The sequence below is a fragment of the Notolepis coatsorum genome (assembly GCF_963971535.1).
Source record: "Notolepis coatsorum genome assembly, chromosome: 12".
Lineage (NCBI taxonomy): Eukaryota > Metazoa > Chordata > Actinopteri > Aulopiformes > Paralepididae > Notolepis > Notolepis coatsorum.
Window position 1 is genome coordinate 26,167,935 of NC_140176.1, and position 11,686 is coordinate 26,179,620.

The following is an 11,686-nucleotide window of genomic DNA, read 5'->3' on the forward strand; positions in this document are numbered from 1 at the left end:
TTATGCAGGAAAGACATAGAACTGTAGTCTGTTTACTTTTCTGATAACTACATCACTGCATAACTCATAAATGACAAGCTTAAAGGAACACACCAACATTTTGGGAATTATCTTACCGTCTTCTCCAGAGAGAGACAATAAGATAGATACCAGTTTCGTCTGGCTGCACGTTAGCCTAGCTTGCACAATGAATGGAAGCGGACATGGCCGGTTAGACTTCGGGAGAGGTGTTAGTTGGACAATGCCTAGGCTAACCTGTCATATCAGCTTCCATTCATTGTGCTAAGCTAGGCTAATGTGCAGCCCGATAGCTTTCTACTGAACGCACAGCGAGGAAACTGGTATCTATCTTCTTGTCTCTCTCTGGAGAAGACGATAAGCTAATTTCCCCAAATGTTGCCGTGTTCCTTCAAGTGACACTCTGTACATACCCAATTCATTGTTATAGCTGCATTTTCTTTCAAACTCATTTGATGTCCCGATTTGGTATAGATTTTTAAACAGAGGTGTTTGGGAGGCTGTGACGTCCAGGCGTAGAGACGGGAGTGTGGTGTGATGCCATGAAAGATCACACACTGTGAGGTTGTGCAAAAAGCCCACATGGAATTCTGGAAATCACATGGGAATCATTCCAAAAAGAACACTGGAAATGCCTGTAATAACGTGCAAAAGAAAACTGTGATTCTTTTTCTGAAGGGGAAGGGGGAGGGAGAGGTGGGGGAGAGGGGGATTAGCTTGTCACAGACATCATCATCATCATCGTATTCCTGCTCGGTTGGATCCCCAGGGTTCATCGACTTCATCGTTGAGCCGACGTTCACTGTGTTGACGGACATGACGGAGAAGATTATGACTCCGCTCATCGACGAAGCTGCCCTTGCCGGGATGCCTGGCTTCCGGCGCTCCAGGTGAGAGATAGTAGACCTTTATATACACACTGACACACACGCATGCTAATCCTCATATCACTGTGTCTATTGATCTTGTTGTGATTAAATCATAATGACATTATTAGTTGTCCGGTCAGACACAAGGAAACTGGCAGTTCGACATCTCGAGGCAAACTCCTAAATCCCTCCCTGATGGTGTGATCAGAAGATAGCAGAGTGGGGCGGTCAGGTGGCGTAACGGAGATTGCGTTCGTCACCAAACCCCGGAGCAGCTCGATTCGCCTGTTCGAATTCAGCTCACAGCTCCGGGGTTGTCACCAGCTTGGCTGGCCGTTCACACTAATACAATTGGCAGTATTAGAGGGTGGGAGAAGCTGGAGGGGTGGGTCCGGGTCGTTGTAAACAGCGACTCCTACAGTTCGGTCGGGGCGCCTGCTAAGCGCGGATAGGACCTGAGTGGGATAGTGTGATACTTCCACACGCTACGCCCTCTCAATGAGAATCCGCGCTGCCAGGTGAAAAGAAGCGGTGATTGGCTGGACGTGTGTCGGAGGAAGCACGTGGTAGCCTCCACTCTCCCAGACCGACTGTGGGGGGTAGGTGCGCAGCGACCAGGAAGGGGATTGGGAATTGGCATACGACTAACATTGGGATGGAAGAAAAATCGGAGGAAAATGGAGGGGAAAAAATATCAATTAAAAAAAAAATAATAAGATAGCAGAGTGGCTCCTGTTGTCCGTCGAAACACCGGGACCCTTTGTAATTAAAAGGAACTAAAACAGCGGTCTCTCTCACACATTCCAATCCCAGTCGTCACGAAATGACATAAGTCAATTAGACGTATGATTCATTGCTGCTGTGTATTTAATACCTTGGGACTCCTCCAGTTGCTGCTTGCGGGGTCTGGGTCCAGCTGTATTAGTCTAGTCTAGGGGGTTTACTTTGTGTCTGTCCACCAATATCTTTTTATAGGTCAACAAGCCCAAAACCATACAGACCCACGCCACGGCACAACTAACGTTATGTGGAAAGTTGTTTTCAAATGTCCAATCTAACGAATTTCGTTTGCTCATAAAATGCTTAACATTTTAAATAAATTAATATATGAATTCTGATTATGTTTTTGTTGATTCTAAAAGAGCTGCGAGCTCCTCGAATATGCAGCGCGAATGCGGCTTGGTGTGTGTGTGTGTGTGTGCGGACTCGCTCCGAGACATTCACATTGTCATGCGAATATTTGAACATTATGGCAACTTAATCGGGCAGTTTAGAGTTTTACAGATATTTGTCGGGGACTCAGGACACAGAGCTTGAAACCGGGACAATCCCAGACAACAGATTTGCTTGGTCCCCATAACTTACTAGCTAATGCTAGCAGCCCATAAGATCATCCCTACCTTGCACCATCACTGTCTTTTGAAGGCCGCACTAGGCTCAGTTTTTAAACTTGCGTGAAGTCATTGATATCATGTAAATCTTGAGATTGCTACATTGCATGGTACTAATACACTACCTTACCGTGAAAGGGGATAAATATCGCTCCAAATGACACCTCCAATCCCCACAATAGACCTGTTCGCCGACCACATCATGACAAATACGCGTGCGCAGACCCGAGGCAGAAAGGAACGTAATCCTGGTCAGAACAAAGGGACAGACTACAATATATTTGCCTTTCTTAGCCATGCAAGTGATCTAAACAATCAATCCATGCCAAAGCTAGATATGTAAAAGGTGAAAGACTCACTCACATCCATGCTGATTTTGCTAAATGACATCCAGCCATTTTCGTATGAAACAACTTTTAGTCAGGGGAGTGCCATGGTTTCTCCATAGAGCCCTGTTGTACTTATTTTGGCACAGCAGCTCGCGCAGGTCCGGGGTAACTTAGTAACGTGACTCAGTTGGTATTGCTGATTGGCTCGAACACGGTATGTTTGTAAACAGCGAACAGGTCTATACGATAACCCCCCTTTTACAAAAACACAGTCTTATATTGGTAACAATAGAGGTAATTCAATTGTACAATTATAATCTTAAATCTTACAAACAAATCTGTTGAAACAGCTCCCAGGAATAGGAACAAATAAATGTGGCTCCTCAATTCGTCTTACAAAACACAAATTGGGAAATATAAACAAAGGTATACATGTTAACAGGAAATAAACTTGATCTAATGTAAGAAACACAAGTAGATTCTCACCTTAATCGTGCATGCACACAAATCACAAAAGAGAAGTTGAAGAGGGTTAATTGTGAGTCTGAAGATCTTAAGGAACTTCTACTCAGGCACAATAGAGAGCATCCTGACTGCATCACCTCCTGGTTTGGGAATAGCACCGCACACGACCGCAGCAGACTACAGAGAGTGGCCCGTTCAGCCGAACACACCATCAGAGGTGGGCTTCCCACTCTCCAGGACATTTACACCAGGCCAAGGCTAAGAGAATAGTCAAGGACTCTAGCCACCAAAACAACTGCCTCTTTGCACTGCTGCGATCCGGCAAGTGCTACCGGAGTCTCATGGCCAGCACAGCTCAGAAGGAGCTTCTATGCCCAGGCCATCAGGATGCTCAATGCGGACTTGATGTAGCACTAACTCATCCATTCTACACTGATTGCACACACATCCACATGCACACACTCACTTTAAACATTCACTTTAAACACTTTTTAAACATTACACCATATTTCATCTATTTATTCCTAAAATATTTGCACTACCTCTTCATACCTTATTTCATCAGTATAAAAAAGTTGAGATCCAAGGCAGCTCTACAAGTTTTAAAATGCCTTTATTTTATGGCTCACATTATTTAGAGAATTAGGTATGAACCAAAAGCAATTCATTGACCTACCGTAGAGGAGTTTAGGTGTTGGCTGGGCACACCCCAATCACAAAATATTTCTTTAGGGTTTTAGGGGCATTTTATCCACAGATCAGATCCAACCACATATGTTATGTATACATAATATGTAGCTCTAATCTGTTTGGAGTGAGAGAAACCATCTTAAAAGTGAAGGTGAATGTTGTCAAAAGTGCTCAGCCTGGATAAAACACGACTATTAGATCAGAGCCGGACCATTACACCATTACACTATTACACCATTACACAGACCACTCTCTTTGTCGCTATCGCTCAGTGATTCTCAATCCTTTCCATTTCAGAGACCAGAAATCTTTGTATTTTTGTCATGGGGAAAATTCTAATTTAAAGGATAATTGCAGTTATTTTCAACCTACAAAGTGTCTCCATATCAGAGCCAGGGGCCTCATTTATAAAGGATTCTTGCACACAAATGTTGTACTTAGTCTAAATCCAAGCCCAAAGTTGTGATTTATTAATATGTCATCTTGAAAAAAAGATTTTCTTCCATTTTATGTGATACAGTAAAAGCTCAAAGTCATTTCTATCATTACCCAAAATATAAATGCAATATGTATAACTGTCATCTGTTTCATCATATTCTTCAAAATGATCATATGAAGGAATCTAGGATAAAGACAAATAACATTTATGTAACTGTGGCTGTGCCAGGAGCAACAAAAATCTAATTGATGGTCAACTCAATGGTTATCAAGGTTTTGGTCTGAATTGATCACTATGATGCCAGATAATAGGAACATTGGGATTGAAAGTAAATTGAATCACCCTTTAAATATAATAACCTAACTATGTCAACTGAGCAGGCTGGGGACTTCCTAGGGACCAGCCATGGTCTTTATTTTCTAAGTCTTGATACCTCTCTGTCTTGTTCTCTCTGTCTTCTTTCTTCGCTTCTCTGTTTTCTTCTCTCACTCTCTGTCTGTCACCCTCTCCCTTCATCTAACTCTCTATGTTCGTGTGTGTGTCTCTCTCCATCTGTGTGTCTCTCTATCTCTCTCTCTCTCTCTCTCTCTCTCTCTCTATCGCTCCCTTTATCTCTTTATGTCTGTCTGGGAATAATGTGCATTAGGAAGCTGAAGTGTAATATCTAAAAAGAAAACAACTAGAACTACTGTAAACTGTAAATGAGGGAAACCTTGGTTGCCTTTCGAGTTTAAATAGGGTTAAATAAGGTTTGAAATTAAAAATAAAAAAGTCCATCCATTTCACGTTTTTCTTGACATGTGCAAATCACACACACACACACACACACACACACGCACACGCACACACACTCACACACACATGTATACACTACAGTGGATGTTTGCAAACAGGCACATCTGTCATGCTCCACTATTAGCATAGAATATCCATCTGTCTGTAGGGCAACGTACCAGAGTACTACATACTGTACACACACACACGCTGCAGGATTATAGCACATTTAGATTTGAAATACTCAGCACGTTTCCCTCCCATCTGGACATTAATCAATTCCCCTCTTGGATTTCATTTTGTCAATAATAAGCACACAGTAGGCACGCACATGTGCACATACCGGGAAGCACGCACGTACGCACGCACGCACACACACACACACACACACACACACACGCACACACACGCACACACACACACACACACACACATTACAGTAGAGGAGTACAGAAGAGTGGAACTATAGAGCTCTACGCTCAAGTAGGATCAAGTGATACAGTAGAATGTAGAGTGATACAGTAGAATGTAGAGTGATACAGTAGAATGTAGAGTGATACAGTAGAATGTTCAATGGTTTTCACAACTGGTGAATGTGTACAGTCTCTTAAATGTCTTAAATGCCTAACTGTTTTCTCTATTTTGTGTGTGTGTGTGTATCATTAGTTAAACCTTTGATATCCAATCCCTGTGTGTGTGTGTGTGTGTGTGTGTGTGTGTCTGTGTGTGTGTGTGTGTGTGTGTGTGTGTGTGTGTGTGTGTGTGTGTGTGTGTGTGTGTGTGTGTGTGTGTGCGTCCACCAGTCTGAACAGTATTAGCGGCAGCGAGGGAAAGCGCTCCAGCGTGAAGAGCACGGGGTCCGAGGGCAGCGGGACCCTCAACTGCTCCCTCCACACCGTGGACTTCAAATGCTTCAAGGCCACCTGGAACGAGGAAGTGCACGAAAACAGAGAGAAGTGGAAAACCCAGGCAGCCAAAGGTACACTACACTACACCAGGGTTGTTCAAAGTGTGGCTCGGGACTTGGGAAGATTAGGAAGGGTTCCCCAAATTATTCTCTGGAAGTATCATATCAAGCTAAAGCTCCTCTGAAGAGTAAAGTTTGACAGCTGTGCTCTTTAATGTTGCTACGGTAACGGATCCATTTAGAACGGTGATTAAACGTGACGCCGAACTACTTGTGCATTAAACGGTTTTAACGCACACCTGCCGGCCAATCAGAAAAGAGTATTATCTTAGACCGTGGTATAATGGACTATACCATTACATTACCGTTACATACCATTACACTATGAATTGAAAATGGGGGACCCTGATGTAAACAAGACAAACGTCTTTCTCTGGTCTGCATCCCCTTAACAATTGTGTGTATTGAGCCGTACTGTATTGTACCCATTCTGCAATCTGTTAAATAAAGTGTTCATTCATTCATTCATTCATTCATTCATTCATTCATTCATTCATTCATTCATTCATTCATTCATTCATTCATTCATTCATTCATTCACCATACAGAGACATCCTATAATAGAGGTAGACGGGATCCTGGTGGCTTGGTGATTAGAGAGACCTTCTTGTGAACAGAAAGCCACAAGTCTGATCCCTAACATGGTCGGGCTATATTCACCTTTATTTTCTCAGATCACTATGTATACATTTCACTGAGCTGATGACTCACACTCCCATTTAAAAACAAGAAAACTACGGTGGTGAAAAAACAATAAGGGAGTTAGGTGATCTTGAGCTTGTAATTCCGACAGTGTATTCTGCCTGCTGTCTCGACTGTTTTGGTTCCTGAAGTGGGACTCTTATAGTGAGGTTGTAAAGTGAACCGGGAACCTCCGGGCATCCTTACCTCACGTTGTGTCAAACTCAAATTCATCAAGATATGGCGGCGAAGGGAATAAGGCCAATTATTATCCCTGTGGAAATGTTCTTGAGCAAGGCACTGAACCCCTGAACCCCTACCTGCCACTGGGGTGCTGGAACAGGCTGACCCCCTTGTGCTCTGACCCCTCCAAAATGCTTAAGTGTATGTAATTAAAGGGGAATGCCGCCTGTTTTAAGAATTCACATTATGGTCCTGTGCCCCAAGACAGTTAAAGGCACTATAGATAACATTCAGCCACTAGATGTCGCACTAGAGCACCAGCATGCAATGTATCCAATCGGGCGCAATCGACTAGAGCACCAGCATGTCATTTATCCAACCAGGGCCCCGTTCCATGTACCGGGATAACCGAGTTAGCCGGATAACTTTATCAGGCTAACTGTGTTAGCCTGACTTTCCGATTTCATGTACCTGGATTTCCCAAATCACCATGACAACATATCCAAAAGTTTGAGCCTGCTCGAAAGCAGAGTTCAAGTTCAAGTTAGCCTGAACTATCGCCACGCCCCCGCAAAGAAGTGACAGCCCGTTTCCTGAAACTATTCCCACAGTCTACGATCTGCATTATACCATTCTGAATTACGTTTTTGTGCTCCATTCTTCCAGAGGGGGCTTTTGAAATGTAAAATAGACCCAAAATGCTGATATTAAATTCACTTTGTCCTAAATAATGCACGTTATATATACCGTGGCGACGGTGGCGCTCGCTCGTGCGATGTACACATGATGTGGTTATTTTAATTGTAACTGGGATTAAGATGTCTGATGAGATGCGCTGTTTGACGGATTTGAGAAATTGAATGAGCCGTTGACGTCACATTAATGAATGAGGATAAAGAATAAAGAAATAAACTTCATTCAAAACAACGGATATTCTAAACACGGGTCTCTCGTTCATTAATGTATAAACAATGAATTTATCCCATCTGGCCCAGTGGCCCAGCGGTAGTGCTCATCCCTGCCAGTTCAGCGACCGGGGTTCAAATCCCCGTGTTTCCAATATGATTTTTTTGAATATAATATTAATGATTATACGCCAAAGTAGCCTGGTTTTAAGTTAAAATATTATAAATCTACATGCATTGAGGATGTCATTCTTTATATAGCTCTCAACGTGCACCAAATTGAATTATTCCTATATTGCAAAAAGAAGGAAAAGACTAGGGCCTTGAACCCCGGTCGTCCGTGTGAAAGTCAAAAGAAGAACCCGTTACACCACAGAGAAGATAAGTAAAAGATTGACTATACATCAATCAATGGGTAAGAGAGCCGTATCGTAATTCTGTATAACAGTTAACTAATAATTTTCGCTAGCAAGATCTTATTTGATTATTCAATCCAGCAGGCAAGTTTAAAGAAATATAATCTGATTGATTGAGGTAATGAGGGACTTAGAATTAGCCTATAGATAACGCATTTAACTTGTCGGCGAGGCGATTGAGCCTATTGCAATCTGTCAATAAAGTCTTAAATCAATTAATCAATCAATGCCGTTGAGAATCAGGGTCTCTGCCATCGATACGTGCTGGCTTTCCACCTAAAACGGGAGCGCGCATCTAGCCTGACTTGAGCCTGACTCTCAAGTCTGGCTTGAGTTAACGAGACTGAATCCTCCTTTGTGAAACAGGAAAATCCCGGCTTTGAACATCGGGTTAACTGAAGCTGGATAATGGACATGTTGATCGACTTAGTTGAACCACGTACATGGAACGGGGCCCAGGTGTATTCCATGTGGGGAAATGGGAAGTAAGGAGGGGATACATGTAAACATACATTTTTTTATTAATCGTTTTTTGGGGGGAAAGGTATTCTGCACCTTTCTAAAAGCTCTGTGGATGTATTATCTTTTTTTTTAATGGTTCATCTACGTAAAAATCTATAGCATCTATACTGTAAGTCAGTATTTTTGTGCACGTACCACTCTCTCCTTAAAATCTGAAATCAGAGAGAGAACCCTCCGATCTGGGATGTCACTGGGGTGTATCTGGGGCTGCTCCATAGACAATGAATGGAGCTCTGACTTTATGAGGCCAGAAAATGTTTATGTGAACTTTTACACCCAAATGACCTTCTGTCAATGCTAGAAAAGAAACCTCTGGGTTCATCTCTGGGTTCTCACAAAACATGTGATTAAGATGGCATGCTAACCTGCAAGTTGACTTAAAGTGTGACTGTGCAGCTGTGTACGTGTGTGAGTGTTAAAAGTCTCTCTGTTTCCCTGCCAGACCTGGAGGAGAAGACCAAGAAGGAGAAGGACGAGCAGAAGGAGGAGGATGAGACGGAGACGAAAGACGGGAAGGAGGAAACGGGCACATCGGAATCCAAATCGGAGGGCAAATCAGAAAAAACGGGATCGCAGGAGGAGGTGCCAGTGGAGGAGATAAAGGCCGAAGGGGAGGAGGAAGGAGGGAAGGAAGCGGAGCAGGGCCAAAAGGAGCAGGTGGAGGAGCAGCCGAAGGAGGAGGAAGGGGACAAGGATCCGGGAGGAGCGGCCAGCTCTGTGTCAGAGCCGGGCTCAAACCAGAACCATGCTAAGCCCAAGCAGACGGAGGGAGGAAACACAAGCACAGAGAACAGCCAGCAAGCACAACATGGTACGTCACCCTCCACTCATATTCACAAACACTTTTATGTGAAATACAGTGAATGTGAAAGTCCTCTTATGGTGCAAAGACATATCAGCAACGTATAGAGTTGCACAGTAAGACGGTCGGGAGGTATATTTGTGATAATGTGCTAAACGATGTTGGATGAATAACACGTACTGTAGTAGCGTACTGTAACAGGATGTGGTTACAGGCAAGACAGAAGGGCAGGGTAATTTACCTACCAAGCATGTTTGTACAGGGGGTAAAAAGGTGACCCAATCTTCGTTGTGTGTAAGATAATATTATGCGAGTAATATTCGACTTTACTTCAAGAGAAAGTGTTGTATTTTTTTTTTACTTTGGAAACCGGTATCTCAATTTTAGTCACATAGAGGGAAAACTAGAACACAGTAAGAACATTCAGTATCCAGCATTACACACATATCACAGTTTCTAACCCTGCACTTTAGAACAGAGCTGTTGTATACTGTCCTTGCGTGACATTCTGTGCATCTCTGTTGTCTCTCTAACTCTCCTGGTGGTTCTGTTGTAAAAGACCGCCCTCAACTGGTGAGAAACATACATTGCAATTTCCCCACTGTGATAATGACCCCACGACTTCTGTTGACAATGAACGGAGGGTTTTTCACAATACGCACGATGTCACATATTACACAATACAAACATTATTAAAAGTGGAATGTATTTTTGTACCAGTACCAGTAGGGGTAAGGCAACACAACATTACCCAAAGAAGTTAGTAGGTGAATATTGGCCTGTTAAGGGTATTTTTCCTTTTTCAGAACCAGGCAGCGTTCCTATGCCAGGTGAGTGGTTTTGAAATATGCGGCTCAATGGTTCCTTCTTGGGTGTTTGGGGGGTCCTTTTGGGTGTCAGACAGCTAGTGTTTTTTTGGTGATCGCTGTTTCGTCTGGCCCTCAGGGGACGTTGCCAAGGAGCTAGTCTCCCCTGTCACTGAGGACGAGGGTGAGACAGAGGCCCCCTCTGACGGTAAAGCAGGAATCATTGTGTTCTCATCCCCAGGGGCAGACAGCTAGCACACGTTTATAGAGTTTCTCAATTCAAACACGTTTTTGGAATGTTTTTTGGCGAATTTGAAATAATATTTGCCTGCTATGCATAGATTTGGTCGTATATTGTTTGATAGTGGGTTGTCTTCACCCCCAAATGTAATTAAATGTGATCCTTTACTCGGAAGGACACAAAACGGCCCCCACAGGTTGGCTGCCGTGAGGCATTGTAACACCATGTGGGCTAAATAACAAAGCTGCTGAATCAGAAGTTTCACTTGTGCCATTTTCTATCCCAAATTGAATTAAACACAATGCTTACTAGGAGGGATACAGAATGGCAACGGTGAAATGGCCGCAGAGGGTCAATCATGTAAAAACAAATTATTACAGCTCCCCACCATCATCTCTGCGATCATACATGGTACATGGGCAACGTTTTCTGGCAAGTTGCCCATGTATGATCGCCTTGAGATGAAGGTAGAATCTTGTGATAGAACCTCCTGCAAAAGAGGCGACCAGGGTGTATTGTAACGTGTGCTAATGTCACCATGTCCTACACACATAAACACATGTTTTTCATCTGCAACCTTCACCTGCTCCTCTCCCTCACAAAGCAGCTTTTCTCTCACTCGTCTCCCTCGAGTCCCCCCCCCCCCCTCCTCCTGTTACCATGACGATAGTGTTTCTCCGATATCCTTATCCCCTGGCAGCCTTCGATCCTAATGACTGACTTTTGTCATGATTGTTTGTCCCACGATACGACACGCTCTCCTCCATACGCATCCTTGGGGAAAAAAACTCAAGTTGTTTTCCTTCCTCTCACGGCTAGAATCACTCTGTGACTGTGCTTTGTGCCCTCAAGCGACTGAATCAAGGTCGGTTCTAGCCGCACCAACACGTACCTCAAAACAAAACTTGATTCTTCCGACATGCCGTATAGGTTGTTTCTGAAGGCACAAGGTACCACTGTAGGGACCATTCACTTTCAATTCGCTCCATTTAGAGTGGGAACAGAGATCGCAGACCTGCTAATGATATAGTGTTCGATCTCAATGATTTGTTGATCATTTGGGTTAAATTTGGAAGGAAATCCTCTTCCCGAGTTGACTGAATGGAAAGTGAATTGAGCCCAACCCTTCACAACCCTGCTGTCTCTTCCTTCATGTAGCCACGCCTCTGCACAGCCAGCATGGAGTCA

At 43.5% G+C, this 11,686-nt stretch overlaps 1 protein-coding gene across 1 annotated transcript in view; it reads left to right on the forward strand.

The window, feature by feature from the left end:
• The window catches only part of pde1ca (phosphodiesterase 1C, calmodulin-dependent a), a gene marked incomplete at both ends in the record, with an annotated part of 234,391 nt that extends 225,157 nt beyond the window's left edge, over positions 1–9,234 (forward strand). Inside the window, 3 exons of the mRNA XM_084325782.1 lie at positions 788–908; positions 5,779–5,954; positions 9,092–9,234. Coding sequence (XP_084181908.1) covers positions 788–908; positions 5,779–5,954; positions 9,092–9,234 — 440 coding nt within the window. The remainder of the gene's footprint in view (positions 1–787; positions 909–5,778; positions 5,955–9,091) is intronic.
• Positions 9,235–11,686: the final 2,452 nt, after the last annotated feature.